The sequence below is a fragment of the Populus trichocarpa genome, chromosome 4, assembly GCF_000002775.5.
Source record: "Populus trichocarpa isolate Nisqually-1 chromosome 4, P.trichocarpa_v4.1, whole genome shotgun sequence".
NCBI classification, from domain to species: Eukaryota; Viridiplantae; Streptophyta; class Magnoliopsida; order Malpighiales; family Salicaceae; genus Populus; species Populus trichocarpa.
In genome coordinates this window covers 5778891-5800352 of record NC_037288.2, presented here as the reverse complement: position 1 = coordinate 5800352, position 21462 = coordinate 5778891, and the positions used below count along the sequence as shown (strand labels likewise).

Here is a 21462-nt window from a genome sequence, read left to right as displayed (position 1 = left end):
GTCCCTTAAAATCTTCAATGCATTAGTTGCCTTGTACAAGCCAATGAGCTAGCCTTGTGTAATAAGTGAATTTGAAGAGAAATAGACATGTCTGTGTGTGCATAACTAGGAATTTAGCTACCGATTCGAGCCTTGAAAACTTCTCAACAGGCGCACTTGAACCCTAATTTGCACCCAGTCACAACTCAGGAACAGGTCAATATTCACAAATCGATTATTAATTATCTAAACTAGTTCGAAAATAAGGCATTTAGTAGTAATATAACACGGTATATTAATTATTGATTCCCATTCTCTCAAAAAATTAAGAAAAAAATATTTTTTATTTTGCATTTGCTTTCAATTGAACAAGACCTAAATATGGTCACAATATATATATATATATATATATATATATATTCTATAATTTGTTATATAGACAATTTCCTCCATCTCAAGGACTCCTATATTATGTTCTTCAAATTTTTGATGGATCAAGAAGTAAATCTAAGTATAAAAATTAAAGAAAACTAAATGCTTCTTTATTAGTATTGTTCGACCAGAAACAGTGCAATGATTACCTTTGAATTTTTCAAAGTTTGTGTGTGAAATCGTGACTCATTGAACAAGCAATGAAACTATTTGGAAATTAATTAATCATTATATACAAAGGTGGACTGCTGGAAGAAAATCATTATATACAAAGGTGGGACTGCTGGAAGAAAATCGTTAACCTCGCCCTCTTGCATCAAGACCGAAGAAAAGTAAAAGTTTAGCCAAAACGTCTCAGCTTCTTCTGATCTGAGCACTTTCTTGCATCAAGACCGAAGAAAAGTAAAAGTTTAGCCAGAACCTCTCAGCTTCTTCTGATCTGAGCACTTAAATTTTTTGTGCTGCTTGACAAAATGCATCTTTCCAAGTTCATTTCACGTCCATGTTTTGAGCCCTCAGGAACAACCTCTTCCACTGATCATCATGGTTCTTCTCCAACTTCTTCACAGATCATAAATTAGTATTTCTAAGTCTAAATTATTTCTATGTTGACAGCTTTAATTCCTTGACGTGCTGGTGCAGGTGATGAAGTGGATACAACTGGGGGAAGCAGGACCCTTGCAAATATAATTCGTGACCGAGGTAATTAACAATCGTTCCTTCTAATTATCATAAGCCGCACTCTTTTCTCCTCTTTTCTTTCGTTATGAGTGAATAAATCAATGATCATGAGCTTCTTCTTCAGAGAAAAATATGATTAATCATATGTTGATTGCAGTGAGGTCGGTTGGTCTCTCAGACTCAATAAAATTTGAGGCAAAGAAAATTAAAGAAGGTGGGAAGAAGAGTATTTTCAAGCAGAAATTTGAGGTCAGAGACGGGGAAAGGCTATTAAAGGCATCGCATTGCTGTTTATCAACTGAAGCTGGTCCTGTTGCCGGACTTCTCTTTATTTCCACTGAAAGGGTTGCATTCTGTAGTCAGAAATCAGTTACCTTCAATTCTCCAGATGGGCTGTTCGAAGAAACAGATCGAAAGGTGAATAAATACCTCCTCTTTATTATATTTTCCTTGTCTCAATAAGCTGCGGTTTTAAAAAGAATTAATTAAATCACTTACACACTAAAATATTGGAGGATAAACAGGGTTTGTGATCACTCTTCAATTTCTTCATTTTTTTTAATAAAAAAATAAAATGATTTCTACAGGATCATAATTACTGAAAGTATTAAATCACTTACACACTAAAATATTGGAGGATAAACAGGGTTTGTGATCACTCTTCAATTTCTTCATTTTTTTTAATAAAAAAATAAAATGATTTCTGCAGGATCATAATTACTCAAAGTACTGGCTACAATCTTGACAACAACGCATAAAGAAAATAAAGGGATTCCTCGTGTTTCTGTTAATTGAATGGTATTAATTTGCGTTGTTGTTCTTGTACACAAAAGAGGCTTGACTCGTTGAAATTGGATACACATGAGCAGATTGAGATAACAATAAGGAACATGAGATGGGTCGACCGGAACGAGTCACAACAGAAGAAAATGACCATAATCAGAGAAGATAGTTCTGAATTCCTGTTTATGGACTTTTTGCGTTACGACAAAGCTCGTCAGAACTTAGAGGAAGCAATTCTATGGCAAAGTTGCCAAGCAGAAGGAAGCTGATCTCGAAATTAGACAGGTATTGTGCTGATTGAGCTGAGGCCAAAAGAAAAGGCTCGGTTGTTAGACAAAATTCTTATGCTCTGACTGTGTGTAGTTCTCTTTCAATGTATGATTAAAAAAATGTAAAAAATGAGCTATTATTAAGGGATTTCGAGCCCTTTTCCCTTTTCTAAGGAAGATTGAAAGGGGATAGCAGAAATTAAGAATAATTTTACAGGGATAACCGATCATGGCTTTTGCCAAAGCTTGCATCGTGTGTTTACCAGAAGAAAATAGTAAGCAGGCATGCTGTACTACCGTGTCATGTTTTACTATGAGATACTTTCTTGAAGAAACTGTGTTTCAAGAAAACTAAATCTTTTGGGTTTAGATTCATTTGCTAACATATATGATTGATCTTGTTGGAATCTCATAAGAGACGAGGCTCCTTCTTTTGCCCCTTTAGAAATTTACATCTGGTAGGAATGAGTTGATGATCGATTATATGGGTTAATTCCTACTGGAAAACAGGGAAATAGAAACTTGAAATCATGTGTGTGTGTTTTTCCAAGTATGAACAACTGCTGGTTTTAGACTGGAAAAGGGAAATCTCTGTTGGCAATTTGGCACGGCATTTCCTTTGAAAATGACACAGGTTGTCCTTGATTTTTTTTGCTTTCATCGAAACAATGCGGCTATATTTACAGCAAAAAAGCGTCAAAATACCCATAGCATCTTCGATCAGAGAGTGGAAGTAGAGCTGCTAATCACCTTCATTAATTCTCACAATTGAACTACATATCTGAAACCCTTTCCTACGCTTGCCCACTTCTGCATATGCGTAGTCCCAAACTACACAGAGGTGAAGGCACTGAGCTTCATACGTGACAGTGTTGTAAACACTAAATATTGCAAGATAAAGGATTCTTTGTCATTTTCAAAGGGAAAGATTGGTTGACAACATGTTGTCGATCATTAATAGAGCTTACAACAGGGCATAGCAGCCTATAAAATTGTAGAAAAATTCCACGAAAAAGCGTGTTGAACTTTCCAAGCAGGGAAAAGTCATTAAACATTGTATTTTGTTTTCCATCCTTGTAGGTCAACTGAACAGGACCAAAATGTCTTCATTCTATGTACATTTAATTAGGTGTACATTTAATTGGGGGTGTTTATTCGATAAAAAGTGGTTTTTTGGAAATCATTTTTTTTTAAATAGAAACTCGTTTTTGTTACAGAGATAAAAAAAAAACATAACATTAAATATATGTTTTTAAATCATTTTTATAGTTAATTTTTGCACTTTCAAAATAAAATATATAAAGATAACATGCTTTTTTATCCTATTAAAAAAATACATTAAAAAAATAAAAAAACCAAAATTTTATTATTAATATATGTAAGGAAATTTTTATTATATATAAAAAAATAAATTTTTCCTTATATAATAATATAAGGTAAATCTCTAAACATGAGGCAGAGTGGTCATTAGAAACTAGGAGTGCTTATTATAAAACTTTTCCAATTAATATTTCTTCCTTATTGATTGCTCGCTTATTCATCGTTTTTTGGTATCGCCGAACATTATTTTCTACGGATAAAATTGTTCTTAAAGCACAAGACTATATTAGCAGTACTGTTATGTATGTATTCGAGCAGGGACAAATCCTTATTTTGTATGAGGTGATTGGTTGAAATTTTATAACATTTCAAATTTCATTCTCCCTTTATATTTTCACTAAATTCCCTCAAAAGGGTTTCAGAAACTACCCTTACTTAGCCAACCTTTTTCCAAAACAAACAACAACATCATAAACAGTGCACCTAAAAAGTCTCAGCGAGAACGAGGATGAGATTATTTTTTAAAATATTTTTTATTTGAAAATATATCAAAATGATGTTTTTTGTATTTTTTTAAAATTTATTTTTGATATCAGTACATCAAAATGATTTAAAAATATTAATTTAAAATAAAAAAATAAAAAATTTTAATTTTTAAAAAAATACTTTTGAAATCTAAAAATAAAATTATAAAATTCTTAATGCAAGACAACGGTCCTGCAGGAGTATGTATGTGATACAATTTGTTGTACAAAATGCAAAAAAAACTAAGAAATAGCACAAAAAACAAAGGCTGGAATGGTACCGGAACCTAGAAAAGAAGAAGAAGAAGAAGCAATATGTCAGATGCATTAATTATCACGTGAGATACAGTTTCATTGAATTTTTGTTGTGATTAAAACCATTGAATGGATATATGGATAGAAAGATTTAGTTAAGAAAAAGTTTAATTAATAAGTCAGGTACTTATTCAATAAATTCTTAGTTTGGAGATCTAATCGTACATCATTGGATATTTTGGTGTTTCTTTATTACTTTGGCTTATTAAATTAAAAATTTGGATTGGATTAAACCAGTGATCTGATTCAAGTTGTTAATTTCGTTCTGTTTTGTTTAGAATAGCCGAAACATTCTATATCAATTCAAAAAACGGAACAAAACGGAACAATTTTCATCTCATTTTAAATTTCGGTCCGTTCCGGATTTTTCGGTCAAATTTCGGCCGGAATGTTCCGGTTTCATTCCACGTGTTCCGTTCCGCTCTTGAAAAACCATTGAATCAAATTGAACTATGTTCAATTTAATTAATTAAACCACCCAAGTATTAAAAGCTCTTTTTCATTACTATTTTCAATAACAATGATATTAATAATAATATTAAAAATTATTATTACTATTTTCATTAACAATGATATTAATTTTTTAAAATTAGATTTATCACTAATATATATGGTTTATATTCATGTTGTTTTTTTAATGTATATACTTTGTAGGAATTTGAGCAAAACAATGGATGCTTTAAATTCCATTAGCCTTGATAACATTGACCTAACTTTATATTTAAAATATTTGTGTTAAAACATTTTACTTTTATAATATTTTTATATTTTGTTTAAGTTGAATTACTTTAAGTTAAAGATCTATTTAATCTTGACTATTTAGAAATATTTTAAATTTTAAAATTATATTTGTTTGGCATTGTGTTTGTATTGAATAATTTATAATTAATTTATCTTGAATTTGAATTATATTTGTTGAATTATATATATATATGAACAGTACAACCCCGAAACAGCATGCCGAAACACTCTGAAACTGAAACATTCCATTCCAATTGAAAAAACGAAACACCTACCGAAACGGAATTGACAACCTTAATCTGACCTGTTCCAATTAAAGTATAAATATGAACTTGTTGATTTTTTTATTTTTTTTGTTGAAATAATATTGTAAAATGATGTTTTGATTATGTTTTTCAAAAAAAATTATATCGATGCACACAATCTAATTTTTATTACATATCAATGATCATGAGCTTGTTCTTCCAAGAAATATATATACGATTAATCATATGTTGCAGTGAGGTTGGCTGGTCTCTAAAACGCAATGAAATTTGAAGCAAGGAAAATTAAAGAAGGATGGAAGCAGATTAATATTTTCAAGCAGAAATTTGAGGTCAGAGAAGGGGAAAAGCTATATAAGAGGATCATACTTGATTTCTTCCCCTTTTTTTTCTTTTTTGAAAGACAATACTTGATTTCTACAGGATCATAATTTCTAAAAGTATTTTTCTACACCCTCGACAGGAACTGCATGGGATAAAAGTATGTCTTTGTTAATTGACTTCTTCGTATTAATTTGCGGTGTCGGTCTTGTACACGAAAGAAACAAGATAGTGTTCGACACTGTAGTTAAAAAATATTTTTAAAAAAATTAAAAAAGTTTTTATTTTTTTATTTTAAATTAATATTTTTTTAATGTTTTTATATTATTTTTATGTGTTGGTATTAAAAATAATTTTTAAAAAATAAAAAATATTATTTTAATATATTTTAAAATAAAAAGTATTTTTAAATACCATCCACCATGTAAAAATCAGTGAGGTGGCCAGAGCTGGGAGATGCAAAGAGAGAGAAAATGACAACGATAGGGGAGAGAGAGAGGGAGGCTCTGAATTTTGCGGCTGTGATTGGTTTCATCCGAAACATGATCTAATGGCCCTGATTGATTGGTTTTTACTTCAGTGCGGTAATGGATGATTTGTACACCAGGTGACGTGGCATGCTAGAATAAGAGGAAAAAACTTCTGAATTATTATTTTTTATTTTATTATATATACACACATGATTAAAACTAAAAACTCAAATTAATATTAAAAAAACTTATTTCAATTGCTAAAAATTAATTTTGAATACCAAAAAATAAATTTCAAACACCAAAATATTTTTCAACTAATATCAACTAGGCAGACCTGGTTTTTATAAAACAAAATGACCCAAAAACCGCATGAAACTCATTTTTTACCCTCGTCGACCTGATTAGACCTGATAGGCCTAGTTTTGACTGAAAATAATGGTTTCGACCCGAAACGCTCTGAAACTCTTTTTTTATCCTAGTCGACACGGTTTGACCTATATTGACCCAATAAATCTAATTTCACGATATATATATTTTAGTCTTGGTCGATGTCCACCGAGGTGTGACAACTTTATTGAGCTTCCTTTGCAAGTTCATCACTATACTAGGTTTAGAAGTTTATTATATGAGTCGTTCGTATTAATAGTTGTTTTGCACACCTAGGTGTTACATTGGCTTTTCCTCGAAATAAACTGCTCAAGTTAGAAAGAAGTCTTTCAGATCCTTGTCCAATTGCTTATGTTAAAGAACTTAAAGATTAGGTAGGAAACCTTTTTAATTTTTTGATTGTTGGTTGATGCACAATTCATTTCATTCTAACTTAAAACAGATGTGGGCATCTCTTTGCTCTAACATGCCACACATATTCTATCTTATTAAGAAGCGAGATGGAAATTAATTGAATGAAACTCTAGTATTTATGGGTATTTGGAGAATAAAATTAAAATGGCAAAATCCAATCTTAAAGCAATTAATAATAAGAGTGGGGGTGGAATTTTAATAGATGTTTAAACTATGAATCTTTTTAAAGGCTAAAGGCAAGGAACAACTGGTGCAAGTTAGGTGAAAGGAATGCTAGATTCTTTCATCTCTCGACTTTTTTTCTAATAAGAAGAACTTTATTGAATCAATTATTATTGATGGGAATGTTATTACTAGTCCTTTATAGATCAAATTTCAGGCTGCAAAATCTGTTTAGTATTGGTATTGTTCCTAGGCCATAAATTGGAAGTAGAGGCTCAAAGTCTTTAATTATTGACCCTTCGGATTGGTTGGAGAGAGAGAGGTCACATTGGAGGAAGTCAATGATGCAATGTGGAGATGCGAAGGGTTTAAAGCTCCAGGACCTGATGATTTTAATTTTAACTTCTATATATATATATATAAAAAGAATGGTCATTTATTGGAGAGGTGATTTTTACTAATTTCTAAGTTTCTCAAGAATAGGAGAATTATGAAGGGGATTAATAATGCTTATATTATATTACTCTCGAAGATCAAAGGGGATAATAAGTTCGCAGAATTCAAGCCTATTAATCTCATGAATGGAATCTATAAGATCATGTTTTTGAGGATTATAGGTTTTATATAGGCTTTAGAGATATATGGATCTCGTGGATTCACGAATGTACATCAATGGCTCATCTTTATATATTTATCAATGGCTTGCCATCGATCTAATGAGTTTCACATGGAGAATGGTATTCGACAAGAGAATCCCTTGTCTCCCTTTCTATTAATATAGTTGTAGAATGGTTAACAATTCTTTTTAGCAGAGAAAAGGAGAATGAGCATTATTCAGGAGTTAATGTATCTTCTCAAACAATGAATTTACTTTAATATGTTGATGATATAGTGGTATTTTATCTTAATGAAATGAAAACTCTTAAGAATATTAAAATCATTCTTAATTGGTTTCGAGGCTTGAAAGTTAATTTTAATAAGAGTCTTTTAATTGGTATTAATGTTGATTTGAAATTTACTAAAAGAGTAATTAATATTTTTGAGATTAAATCAATATGTTTACCTGTTAATTACTTGGTGCTTTCTCTAGCTAGGAGCAAATCCAAAACTATGTGAAAACCAGTTTTGGAAAAGATCAAGTCTCATCTCAAGACTTGGAGTCGCCCAATCTTTCTTTTTATTAGTTTATATCTTTGTTTAAAATTTCATCTAGTGTAGTTAAGAAGATTGTTTCCTTGTAAAGAAGATTAATTCTTATGGAGTGGAGACGTGAATAGGTTCTATTGACAGCTTCTGTGCACTAACCTTGTGGAAGCCATCGATAAGACTATATATTAAAAACGTATTTCTAATTTTTCAATCAAGAAAAAGTCATATAATTATTGAACATGAGATTTTATTTCCAAATTTTGGACGTCAATTGAACAAGACCAAAATGTGTCTCTTTTTTTTTTAATTAACGTGGGTGTCCGGGTCAGCTTGCGCGTACCTCGACTAATCCCACGGGCCCTGAAGTTAACGACCATGTAAGCTTCTAGTGACCATTATATTAGCAACCACAGGGCTCCAACCTGAGATTACAGAAGAAGCAAACATTTTAATTCCAAACTTTTACCACTATATTATTTACTATATTGTTGACCAAAATGGCTCCTTTAATTCTTAGTGGCTGTTTGGGAACGTGGCTGCGGGCGAGGTTCACCCGCAGCCACGTTAATTAACGTTTGGTAACCCAAAAAAAATTGCTTTTGGTGGGTAGGACCCACATGAAACCGAAGTTTCATGAGAAGCAGCATTTTGCTGCTTCTCATCTAACAGTGGAGCATGGCTCCACTGTTCAGTGAACAGTGGAGCCATGCTCCACTGTAGCTGTTCACTATAAAGTGAGAAGCAGCGTTTTTTTTTTTTTTTTTTTTTTTTTTTTTTTTTTTTTAATTTTGAAAAACCAGTGTGCTACACGGTTAAAAGTTTAGGTTTTTTTTTTTTAAAAAAAAAAAATTAGTCCAATTAATTGATTTCACTCACACTATTCATGTGAACATGGATAATATTTTTTTTTGTTAAAAAAATAGTTTAAAATGAATTAAATTTACTCGTACTGTAATTCTAATTTTATTCCTGATAATATTTTACTTAATTTTATTGCATACTCAAAAAATATGAAAACTATAGTTCTTGTCGAATAAATTTTGTACGTAATGACATTGGAAATTTTTTTTAATTCACTTGAACAGTGTAGCAACACGCGTGAATTTAGTACACACGTGTTGCTTTGCCCAGCCGGGTCACTGGCTTGGGCCAGTGACCGGGCTGGGCTGGCTGGGCTAATGGGTCAGACCGGGTCCGATCCAAACCTAAATACATTGACTCGGGTCCGTTCCAAATCTAAATGCATTGAACCGGGTGTGACCCAGTAAAATAAAAAAAATCCAATAAAATTTCACAGATATTGTGTTTTATTCGAAAAACTAGTGTTAAATATTATTCAATGACACTACATTAACTAGTGTTAAAAACGTAGCATTTGCAGAATTTGATCGCAATCCTAATTTTGTTTCTGATTATATTTTACCTGATGTTGTTGCACTCTTAAGAAATTTGTGAAAACTGTAGTTCTTGTCGGATGTATTTCATACGTGATGGAATTGTAGATAGTTTAATGGAACAATAAAAAATATTTAAGTATTATTTATTTCATGATGTAATAGCAATAGTTAATCTATAATATTTAAATTAAAAACCATAAATATTAATATATATATTTTAAAATTATTTTATAACCTCAATTTCAAAAGCATTTTTAACCAAACACATTAAAACTACTTTTTATTCAACCTCAATTTCAACCACAGTTTTAACCAAACACCTATTTTTTCAAACCAACCTCAACTAAAAGTACTTTTTATAAAACAACTTTTTTCAAACCACAACCACAACAGCTATCGCAATACCAAACACACTCTTATACTCGTGGTCGTATCTAAATTCTCAAATTCCTGGGTTATGATCAACGTTGACTAAGTAAATAAAATGCATTTTTCAATCTCATATAGTCCAATATATCAGGTTATATATATATATATATATATATATATATATATATATATATATATATATATATATATATATATATATATATTTCCTTCTGCATTAATATTGCACGTGAGATACAGTATCTTTGAATTTTGGTTGTGATTAAAACCATTTAACGGATATGGATAGAAATATTTAGTTAAAAAAAGTTTTAATTAATAAGTCAGGGAAACTTGTACAATAACATTTTAGTTTGAAGATCGAATTAAATACTTCGGTAATTCTTCATATTTCTCTTTGATAATAAAGATATTTGGATCCCTTTCAACTTTCATAGCGTTGACTTAAATTGTAAAATAAAAAAAAAAGACTTTCAACTTAAACATCTCTTCACTAATTTCTTGAAGAGGTATCATATTTATCCTGTACGAGCATTGGTTGAAAGCTTCTTCCTAGTAACCACGTACCTTAAAATCTTCAATGATTAGTTGCCTTGTACAAGCCTATGAGCTAGCCTGGTGAACTAATAACCTGTTTGGCTACGGGACTGCGTTTTAATTAAAATACAGTTTATAGCTGTTTAGTAATGAAAAAAAGCAAGTTACTATTCATTGGTCTCACATGTTTTTTACATTCAGAATGCAGCGAATTCATGTTTTTAATCACTATGCATGCTAATTGCACTGTTCACTGAACAGTGCAATTAGCATGAACAGTGCAAGAAAATTACATTGTTCACCAATGAACAGTGCAATTCACTTGCACTGTTCACGGTTTTTTTTCTTTCAGTGTTAAATTTTTTAACATTTTTTTTTTAAAAAAAACACTAGTTTAAAGTGAATTAAATTCACTCGCACTGTGATGTGAACAATATTTTTTTTCCCGAAAAACTAGTATAGAGTGAATTAAATTCACTCGCATTATAATATCAATTTTATACCAGATAATATTTTATCTACGCTTAAAAAATTATGAAAACTGTAGTTCTTATCGGATGAATTTTATACGTAATGGAATTATAAATAGTTTAATGGAATAATAAAAAATATTTTATATAAAGTATTTTTTATTTCATGATGTAATAAGATTAATTAATTCTACAATATTTAAATTTAAAACCATCAATATTAATATATATATTTTAATACTATTTTATAACCTCAATTTCAAAAGCATTCTTAACCAAACACATTAAACTACTTTTTCTTCCACCTCAATTTCAACCACAGTTTTAACCAAACACCTATTTTTTAAAACCAACCTCAACTAAAAGTACTTTTTATAAAACAACTTTTTTCAAACCACAACCACAACAGTTACCACAATACCAAACACAGTGAATTTGAAGAGAAATAGACATGTCTGTGTGTGCATAACTAGGTATATATGATATTTTTATTTTTATGTTTTAAAAGTGGTTTTGAAAAAAATTAAATTTATTTTATTTTTTTAATTTTAAATTAATATTTTTAAATCATTTTAATGTACTGATATCAAAAATTATTTTTTAAAAAATATTATTTTCATATATTTTTGAGCTAAAAACATTTTAAAATATAACTTTAAGGTACGTAATCACACTTTCAAATACCATTTTAATTATTAATAGGAGTCTTGAAGATTTATCAACAGATGTACACGAACCCTAATTTGCACCGGTCACATCTCAAGAAAAGGTCAATATTAACAAATCGATTATTAATTATCTAAACTAGTTAGCAAATAAGGCATTTAGTAATTATATAACACTGTATATTATTGATTTCCATTCTCTCAAAAAAATTAAGAAAAATATATTTTTTATTTTGCATTTGCTTTCAATTGAACAAGACCTAAATATGGTCATATATATATATATAGACAATTTCCTCCATCTCAAGGACTCCTATATTATGTTCTTCAAATTTTTGATGGATCAAGAAGTAAATCTAAGTATAAAAATTAAAGAAAACTAAATGCTTCTTTATTAGTATTGTTCGACCAGAAACAGTGTAATAATTATCTTTGAATTTTTCAAAGTTTGTGTGTGAAATCGTGACTCATTGAACAAGCTATGAAACTGCTTGGAAATTAATTAATCATTATATACAAAGGTGGGACTGCTGGAAGAAAATCATTAACCTCGCCCTCTTGCATCAAGACCGAAGAAAAGTAAAAGTTTAGCCAAAACTTCTCAGCTTCTTCTGATCTGAGCACTTTCTTGCATCAAGACCGGAGAAAAGTAAAAGTTTAGCCAGAACCTCTCAGCTTCTTCAGATCTGAGCACTTAAATGTTTTGTGCTGCTTGACAAAATGCATCTTTCCAAGTTCATTTCACGTCCATGTTTTGAGCCCTCAGGAACATCCTCTTCCACTGATCATCATGGTTCTTCTCCAACTTCTTCACAGATCATAAATTGGTATTTCTAAGTCTAAATTAGTTCTATGTTGACAGCTTTAATTCCTTGACGCGCTGGTGCAGGTGATGAAGTGGATACAGCTGGGGGAAGCAGGACCTTTGCAAATATAATTCGTGACCGTGGTAATTAACAATCGTTCCTTCTAATTATCATAAGCAGCACTCTTTTCTCCTCTTTTCTTTCATTTTGAGTGAATAAATCAATGATCATGAGCTTCTTCTTCAGAGAAAAAAATGATTGATCATATGTTGATTGCAGTGAGGTCGGTTGGTCTCTCAGACTCAATAAAATTTGAGGCAAAGAAAATTAAAGAAGGTGGGAAGAAGAATATTTTCAAGCAGAAATTTGAGGTCAGAGAAGGGGAAAGGCTATTAAAGGCATCGCATTGCTGTTTATCAACTGAAGCTGGTCCTGTTGCCGGACTTCTCTTTATTTCCACTGAAAAGGTTGCATTCTGCAGTCAGAGATCAGTTACCTTCAAATCTCCAGATGAGCTGCTCGAAGAAACAGATCGAAAGGTGAATAAATACCTCCTCTTTATTATATTTTCCTTGTCTCAATTTCGTGAATTAACTCTTAGCTGTGGTTTTAAAAAGAATTAACTAACATACTAAAATATTGGAGGATATATAAACAGGGTTTGTGATCACTCTTCAATTTCTTCCTTTTTTTTATAAAAAAATAAAATGATTTCTGCAGGATCATAATTACTCAAAGTACTGGCTACAATCTTGACAACAACGCATAAAGAAAATAAAGGGATTCCTCGTGTTTCTGTTAATTGAATTGTATTAATTTGCGTTGTTGTTCTTGTACACAAAAGAGGCTTGACTCGTTGAAATTGGATACACATGAGCAGATTGAGATACCAATAAGGAACATTAGAGGGGTCGACCTGAACGAGTCACAAAAGAAGAAAATGACCATAATCATAGAAGATAGTTCTGAATTCCTGTTTATGGACTTTTTGCGTTACGACAAAGCTCGTCAGAACTTAGAGGAAGCAATTCTATGGCAAAGTTGCCAAGCAGAAGGAAGCTGATCTCGAAATTAGACACGTATTGTGCTGATTGAGCTGAGGCCAAAAGAAAAGGCTCGGTTGTTAGACAAAATTCTTATGCTCTGACTGTGTGTAGTTCTCTTTCAATGTATGATTAAAAAAATGTAAAAAATGAGCTATTATTAAGGGATTTCGAGCCCTTTTGCCTTTTCTAAGGAAGATTGAAAGGGGATAGCAGAAATTAAGAATAATTTTACAGGGATAATCGATCATGGCTTTTGCCAAAGCTTGCATCGTGTGTTTACCAGAAGAAAATAGTAAGCAGGCATGCTGTACTACCGTGTTATGTTTTACTATGAGATACTTTCTTGAAGAAACTGTGTTTCAAGAAAGCTAAATCTTTTGGGTTTAGATTCATTTGCTAACATTTATGATTGATCTTGTTGGAATCTCATAAGAGAGGAGGCTCCTTCTTTTGCCCCTTTAGAAATTTACATCTGGTAGGAATGAGTTGATGATCGATGGCGAGTTAAATAATGTTTTTATTTTTATCCTCTTTAACCAACATTCATAGTTTCACCCTCGATTAGGAATACTTTAGAAATTTAAATGGAGTACCCAAAAAATAAAAGCATGTTTAATTCCTACTGGAAAACAGGGAAAGAGAAACTTGAAATCATGCGTGTGTTTTTCCAAGTATGAACAACTGCAGGTTTTAGACTGGAAAAGGGAAAGCTCTGTTGGCAATTTGGCACGGCATTTCCTTTGAAAATGACACAGTTTGTCCTTGATTTTTTTTGCTTTCATCGAATCAATGCTGCTATATTTACAGCAAAAAAGCGTCAAAATACCCAATAGCATCTTCGATCAGAGAGTGGAAGTAGAGCTGCTAATCACCTTCATTAATTCTCACAATTGAACTACATATCTGAAACCCTTTCCTACGCTTGCCCGCTTCTGCATATACGTAGTCCCAAACTACAGAGAGGTGAAGGCACTGAGCTTCATACGTGACACTGTTGTAAACACTAAATATTGCAAGATAAAGGATTCTTTGTCATTTTCAAAGGGAAAGATTGGTTGACAACATGTTGTCGATCATTAATAGAGCTTACAACAGGGCATAGCAGCCTATAAAATTGTAGAAAAATTCCACGAAAAAGCGTGTTGAACTTTCCAAGTAGGGAAAAGTCATTAAACATTGTATTTTGTTTTCCATCCTTATAGGTCATTTGAACAGGACCAAAATGTCTTAATTCTATGTGCATTCAATTAGATAGAAACGTGTTTTTATTGTAGAGATAAAGAAAAAAGACATAACATTAAATATGTTTTTAAATCATTTTTATAGTTAATTTTTGCACTTTCAAAATAAAATATATAAAGATAACATGCTTTTTCATCTCATTATTTTCGTCTCTGTTTTTGTTTTTGGTCATTTTAGTCATGAAACAGTAATAAAACATCATCTTACTTGCATTATCAAGTGGTTCAGTTTTCTCATCATAAATACTCCAATATCACACCTTTCCAAGAAGAAATCACAGCAAAAACAAAAATAGAGGGACGAAGACACAAAGGAAAACCTGAAGAGCAAAAACAGAAGAGAAAACTTTTGCATTCCTTCAGAACGCCCTCAACTTCGCCTTCAGTAGCAGCTCAGTCGTCCTTCTTCCCCCGCTTGCAATTTTAATTACTCCGTCACTATTGTAAACATGCGTTAATAATTCAGGCAGGCATGCCTGCCGCTATGGCAAGTTTGGTCATTGGTCTAGGAAAGTGACCATACTAGCCCATATAACTGGGCTAGATCAAGCTCATAAAAAGAAAGGAAGCTAGGAACTGTTGAGGCTGGGCTTGTACGGGGCCTCAGGCCCAGAAGGCCCCAATTCTCTTAGCCACCTGAGCCCAACTCCAGGGGTCTTGAAGTTTGACCTTGGAAGCTTACACGAGTGTGCTATATTGTTTATTCATTATTGGAAGTTAATTTGCTTGACTGTGACTTTTTGAATTTTTCAAACCAGTCTCCTTTGCAATGGTCTTAGTTACAGATTTTGTGGGCTTATGCTTCTTTATGGGCCCTTTGTTATAAATTAAAGATAGAATATATATAACTTTGAAGTGGAATCAGAGCTCATTTTCCCATGTTATATATATATATAAAAAATTAAAGATAGAATGTTTTCACACATAAGCATCATTAAATTAATTGTTTTTAATTTCAAAGTCAACAAAAATGCATCGATGGTTCTGCTTTTAATAAATTCCTTTTGCCTTATTATTATGAAATTCAATACCATTCAGTTATTTATTCTAATTAATTATTTTAGCTATTTAAATATAGTCTTTTATTTTATTTTATTAAAGTATATGTAGAGTTGATATTCTTTGAAAATACTGCTCTATTCACAAGTTTTTTTTTTTTTTCTGAAATGCTGGAATCTCCTGTCTAGGACAAAATAAAAAAATAAAAAAGCTGATTATATGAAATGAGTTTATACTTGTCAAGATTATGTGTAACATAAAATTCCAAGGTCAAAGACCTGAGGCTTCAGAGCCGCCTATTTGTGCTGTCTATGACTTGGGGTCGGCTTGCCGGACTGACCGGCTAGTAGTGAGAATACCTCCCCTCCACATCCTCCGCCTGCTGCTCAGGGGTTGCTGGTGACGGTGCCATCCTCAGAATCCATCCTATTCGGCTTCTGGCTTCAGCCTTAGATTTGTGCTGCCTTTCGGCCCTCGCTTGCTTCCTTGTTGCCATGACTACGCTTGTTGGTTGACTGATCCTTTGTTTGATATGATCCTACGATTGAAGACCTTTTATCACGTCCTTAAATTCCTTGGTCATGCTCTTTAAATAAATAAAAATTTCCCATCTCAACTACTCCAACACCATAAATTCTTAATTTCATTATTTAAAAAATCAGATTATTTTATATCAATTTTGCAAGTATTCGATTTGGCCACCTTTATTGACTTGAAATTCCTTACCGCTTGTAAGGAAAAAAGATATATATATATATACACTCACATTCTTAGCCAAGGAAATTGCCTGGAAATCGCAACATCATTTTCTTCTAGTAGTCTTCCCTTCCATTCAATTCTTCACACATGACAACGAAGAATGTTTGAAATTTCACTCTCATATCTGTTTCTCTTGTGGAAAAATAATATAGAGAATATTATATGATTTAAATAGCAATATACGCCTCCTTTTTATCTCTTCATCAGGCAAAGTTTATAGGCTAAGCCATCAGGTTTTCCTTTGAGGACTACTCTCTGTGCGTGTTAGACAAAAACTATGAGCATGAAGGGTCAGTTTGCAGACAAGTTCAATGGAAGTCCATTGATGATCAATAAAACTTTTGAGACAACCCCAGAAAGATCATCTTCTTTATCTGAGCCTGTCAGCTTGCTGCAAAGTCCATATTCCTCTCAGGGTTCTCCAAGCTCCTCCAAAACTAGTAGTAAGTCACAGTGACCCTGTCTTCCTCTGCCTCTAATTATGTGTGCCTAGCATATATTGATGCTGATAGCTTATTCATCAAGTACTGCAGGTACTAAATGGGATTCACAGCCAGGAAAAACAAAAACACTAGGAAGGAAAAGCAGTACTTTTGCTTACAGGATTCACGACCACGGTAACAGTCTTACTATGACTCCTACGAAAATATGATGTAAAATCATTTATGCACCTTTTTTTTTTTAAATTATGTGAGATAATGTAATTTGCAGTGAAGTTGGGGGCTACCTTCTCTGAAACAGTGAAAGGCAAGCTGAGACTGGGGGCAAAGATAATTCAAGAAGGAGGGAGGGAGAATATTTTCAAGCAGGTTTTTGGTGTCAGAGAAGGAGAAGAGCTATTAAAGGCATCACAGTGCTATTTATCAACCACAGCTGGTCCTCTTCCAGGACTTCTTTTTATCTCCACTGAAAAGGTTGCCTTCTGCAGTGAGAGATCAATTACCTTCCCTTCTCCTAATGGACAATTTGTCAGAAAACCCTACAAGGTGAGTCAATAATTGGGTTCCTGATCTGATTATGCACGTAAACAGGAGTTTTAAGATTTTTTTCGCTTTTTTTTTAAAAAAAAAACCTTTATCTCTGACAGGACCATGATTTAAAGATCATCTTTAATTTCTGTTCTTAAGAAAAAAGAAGAAGATCATCATCTTGTTAATTTAGACGTGACAAAATCCTTTGTTCAATCACCTGTTACGCAAAATATTAGTCACATCTCAGCTAAACAAAATTATGGAATAATTAAAATGAGAAAGGAAGGGACAACGAATGGTAGGTTAGACATCTACGCATCTTAAACTATAAAAGAAGCTACAATATATAAAATAATGTTAAAATTTGTTGATTTTGACTTCTATTTTTTGAACCTTCAATTCATAATCAAACAATTGACCTGGTATGTACAGTTGAAAATTTTGACCAATATTTTGATGCATATGAGCAGGTGGTGATACCAGTGAGGAAGATTGAAAGAGCCAACAGGAGTGAGAACATGGACAAGCCGCAACAGAAGTACATAGAAATAGTCACGCAAGACAATTTTGAGTTCTGGTTCATGGGATTCTTGCGTTACGAAAAAGCTTTCAAGAATCTACACAAAGCAATTTCTTTGGCGAATTCTGCCTCTTAAATTAAGAGGACATTTTGTAAGATAGACACATACGTAAGTAGATAGAAAAGAAGTTTATCTTTTAGATTAGACAAGTGTGCTAATTGAGGCCTGGAAGGAAAAGCCTGGCTTTTAAGTTCCGTTTGGAAACAGGGTTGTGCAGAACCTGTATTTCCTAGTATAAAATATTATTTTGATGTTTTATAATGAATGAAAAGTATTATTTTAATGTTTTTCAACGAGTAACCAAGGTTTCACGGCAAGTGCAACCACAAAAACAAATAAACACTAAACACAAGTATGCTTTTTTGTATCAGATTATAGTTTATAGCCAATCAAGTAGAAGTTTTTAGTTTTCTCGTTTTCTTTTTCTAAAAAGAATTGCTAAAACTAGGTTTTTCTTGCCTTTTACTTGTTGAAATCTGAAGTCATTTCTTTCATTACTAAACCATGAAAAAAATGAAGGAAGGAAAAAAATAACAGAGACAAGCTTCCAATTGCAAGGTGTATACGCAGTAGATGTTATGGACCTCTTTCCCTCTTGTGGGTTTGAATCGATTGGCCCTGTAAGTGCCCCTGGTCCAACATTTTTAAGAGGAAAAAAGAAAGTGGCTGGAACCTTGCCATTGATGCTGTTGTTCTGATTCTTGAGCTGTCTCTATCAGAGGGGAAACCGAGGATAATGGACCTTCCTGGTAACCCAAGTCTAAGATTGTTCCAATGTGCAGTTCTCATTAACAAAATTCAACAAGGGCCACGTTATTATTTTGATAAGCCATGGCTTTATTGAAGCATCAGAGCAAAGCCATGAGTCCTCGCAAAGAGACAAGTATCATACAGAGAACCTCAGACCACTGAAAGAATAAAACCAAGCCAGCAACCAAGAACTCAGGCAATTAGAGCAGCCTAGCAGGACCATACAACCAGATAAAAAGGGTCCCCTGTATCTGTTTTTTAGCTCTCACAAATGTTTTGAACATTCATTCACAAGGTACATGTAAGCCGTTAGACACCTCCAATTAAAAAAAAAAAGATAGCAGTGAAGCACATGATGCTATGATAAGTTAATCCAAATGTCGAGCCATATAGTCAAATCTGGGCCATCGCTTTGTCAGTAGAAGTTCCCGTCCTTGATGTGCAGATTTTCATTTTCTTCCATCTCCTTTATCCAAACAAGCATTGATTGTAATCTTTTTGAATAATTTTCACGTGCTATGTTAAAAATGAAATTTAATGTATTTTTAAATAAAAAAATACTTTAAAAAATAGTCTTTTTCACTGTCCTAAACACCTCAGAATTCATAAGAAGTATCTATTTCAATAATTCACAGGACCATGTGTCTCCCTGGCCATCATTTTCTCGGTTGTTCTTCATTAATTCTCTTGAAGCTTTGTATGCATCCTTCACAAATCTCTTCCTTTTTATCCAACATGTCCTGGGCCCTTTGCATGTTCACTCGAAATCAAGAAAGGGTTGTGGAGCACACAGCCTTATCAATAGTGCTGGACCGCATATGCAACACACTCCATCCAATCTTTTAGAGATTTTTTATTTCTATTATACACGAGCTCATCAAATCACAGTGGAGCAAAATGACCTAAAAACAACTTAATGAGCTATGATTAATGAAAAAAGACTAATTCTTTTAGGAAAATTACTGTATCAGGACTTAGAACACATTTTATTGTAATAATATAATGATGAAATTGTCTCTAAGCCATAAAACGTTTGAACTAGCTATTGAGAATAAGGTGACTTTTTCATCATAATACAATTGTTTTTTACAAATTATATAAGGTTAGTCTAGTTATTTTGTTTTTTATTATATAGTAAAATTATTTATTTAAAACTAGAATAAAAAAATATAATGTCTTTCACTCAGGAGTGTTCTAGTCTTTTAATTTTTTCAAAATTACATTACTGTCTTTAAAGATAAAATCAACATAACTTTCTCATAAAAGCTTTTTTTTTGTCATTTTATATTGTTTTTATTTTTTGTGAATTTTAAGGTTACTTAGAGGTATTATTACAATTGATATATATTAAATATTATTAAGAAAAAAAACCTGCCGGTTACACGTGTCAGTGTGCAGACAACCCTAGTGTTGTTCGGGCGGTGTTCGGAAGGTCTCAGTGCCCCTCTACGCGATGAGATGACACATGAAAAAACGCACCTCTTGTTTAGTGCCGACAACAATTTTTTTCTTCTTCTCTCTCTCCTACTCGAATTACATGAAAGCCCCTTTAAAATTTTATACCAACCCCTTCAAAAAAAAATTTCATTCACATTTGTTTTTTATCCTTTTGATTACTATATTTTTATTTTGAATGAACTATAATATTACAAATGTTTTTTTTTATTTCACCCCTTTTTTATTTTTTTAATCTTTTAAATTTGGTTTCCATTCTTTTTATTACTATTTTTTTTGTTTGGGGTCATTTTTTAAATTGTTTTTTTTCTTGCAACTTCATCCTCCATGGGTTTTTTTCCTTCAAATTTGATTATCGTTCTTTTTTTTTTGCTATCTTTTTTACTTCGGCAAGTTTTTTAAATTCTTTTTTTTCATGATTTTATCATTCAAAATTAAATTGATTGGGAATTAAGTTTTTTAATTGAACCTCCAAGTCCAGGATTTCACGAGTTGTAAATTTTAGATATTAAACCGAGTTTAGGAGGTTTGCCCGAAAATGCTTGTTTTTTTCTTCCTCCTTTAAAGCTAATGTTTTTTTTTACCATATTTTTAGAGTTTTGCTTTATTATTTTTTATGGTTTATCTTCTATAAGATTAGTCTAAAGTTTATGATCAGAGTCACTAGTTTCAAAGATTAACGCGCTTGACTTTTATTTATTTTTTCTTGATCGTTTTTTAAATTGATTTACCTTTAACATTTGGTTTATTGGAAATTGGTGTTCCTACCTTTTTTTCTCTTTCTTTTCTATTAGGTTATCCCGATCATGTGCGCATAGTCAAGGATAAAAGTCACTTGGTTTACTGGTTAACCCAGGTTGACTTAGTTTTTTTCATTGTTATAGGCTTAGTCCCACGCTCATGATAAAAGTCACTAGTTTCAAAGGTTAAAATGAGTCGATTTTTTTTTAAATTGATTTATTTCAATTTCATCTTTGAACATTAGATTTATTGAAAATTAGTCTTCGTATTTTTTTTTCCTTTTCTTTCTATAAGATTATCCCGATTATGTGTCCATGGTTGTGGGGCTTGTGGATTAACCTGGGTTGACTCATATTTGTTTTTATTAGTTTATTTATTATTGTTGTATCTTTTTAATTATATCATTTAAATTATCAATTCAACCAATGAGTAGGATCTCAAATT

At 32.0% G+C, this 21462-nt stretch overlaps 3 protein-coding genes across 5 annotated transcripts; all 3 read left to right on the top strand.

Annotated features, from left to right (window-relative positions):
- Positions 1-808: 808 nt before the first annotated feature.
- LOC127903904 (GEM-like protein 6) lies at positions 809-2437 on the top strand. 2 transcript variants are annotated; one of them, XM_052452635.1, is made up of 4 exons: positions 809-957; positions 1054-1113; positions 1250-1509; positions 1962-2437. In XM_052452635.1, exons 1-4 carry the CDS (start codon positions 885-887, stop codon positions 2142-2144), a joined length of 576 nt encoding a protein of 191 aa, XP_052308595.1. In that variant the 5' UTR covers positions 809-884; the 3' UTR covers positions 2145-2437. The 2 variants fall into 2 exon arrangements, with proteins under 2 accessions (XP_052308595.1, XP_052308596.1); XM_052452636.1 differs by lacking the exon at positions 1962-2437 and adding an exon at positions 1802-1941.
- A 9766-nt stretch (positions 2438-12203) lies between these two features.
- LOC18097521 (GEM-like protein 6) lies at positions 12204-13921 on the top strand. 2 transcript variants are annotated; one of them, XM_024598888.2, is made up of 4 exons: positions 12204-12462; positions 12559-12618; positions 12755-13014; positions 13196-13414. In XM_024598888.2, the coding sequence occupies exons 1-4, from the start codon at positions 12390-12392 to the stop codon at positions 13229-13231; spliced, it is 429 nt and encodes a 142-aa protein (XP_024454656.1). In that variant the 5' UTR covers positions 12204-12389; the 3' UTR covers positions 13232-13414. The 2 variants fall into 2 exon arrangements, with proteins under 2 accessions (XP_024454656.1, XP_006384087.2); XM_006384025.3 differs by having other exon boundaries at positions 12314-12462; positions 13356-13921.
- A 2628-nt stretch (positions 13922-16549) lies between these two features.
- LOC7494371 (GEM-like protein 4) lies at positions 16550-18360 on the top strand. The gene is made up of 4 exons (XM_002304995.4): positions 16550-16963; positions 17054-17137; positions 17232-17506; positions 17962-18360. Exons 1-4 carry the CDS (start codon positions 16798-16800, stop codon positions 18145-18147), a joined length of 711 nt encoding a protein of 236 aa, XP_002305031.3. The 5' UTR covers positions 16550-16797; the 3' UTR covers positions 18148-18360.
- Positions 18361-21462: the final 3102 nt, after the last annotated feature.

What these genes read in the sequence shown, in the direction of transcription:
- LOC18097521 (XM_006384025.3), top strand. Translation starts at nt 12,390, where the DNA reads ATGCATCTTTCCAAGTTCATTTCACGTCCATGTTTTGAGCCCTCAGGA. An exon ending in AAATATAATTCGTGACCGTG is followed by an intron (nt 12,619 to 12,754) that starts GTAATTAACAAT and finishes TGTTGATTGCAG; the next exon opens with TGAGGTCGGTTGGTCTCTCA. An exon ending in TCGAAGAAACAGATCGAAAG is followed by an intron (nt 13,015 to 13,355) that starts GTGAATAAATAC and finishes ACACATGAGCAG; the next exon opens with ATTGAGATACCAATAAGGAA.
- LOC127903904 (XM_052452635.1), top strand. Translation starts at nt 885, where the DNA reads ATGCATCTTTCCAAGTTCATTTCACGTCCATGTTTTGAGCCCTCAGGA. An exon ending in AAATATAATTCGTGACCGAG is followed by an intron (nt 1,114 to 1,249) that starts GTAATTAACAAT and finishes TGTTGATTGCAG; the next exon opens with TGAGGTCGGTTGGTCTCTCA. An exon ending in TCGAAGAAACAGATCGAAAG is followed by an intron (nt 1,510 to 1,961) that starts GTGAATAAATAC and finishes ACACATGAGCAG; the next exon opens with ATTGAGATAACAATAAGGAA.
- LOC7494371 (XM_002304995.4), top strand. Translation starts at nt 16,798, where the DNA reads ATGAGCATGAAGGGTCAGTTTGCAGACAAGTTCAATGGAAGTCCATTG. An exon ending in AAGCTCCTCCAAAACTAGTA is followed by an intron (nt 16,964 to 17,053) that starts GTAAGTCACAGT and finishes CAAGTACTGCAG; the next exon opens with GTACTAAATGGGATTCACAG. An exon ending in TTGTCAGAAAACCCTACAAG is followed by an intron (nt 17,507 to 17,961) that starts GTGAGTCAATAA and finishes GCATATGAGCAG; the next exon opens with GTGGTGATACCAGTGAGGAA.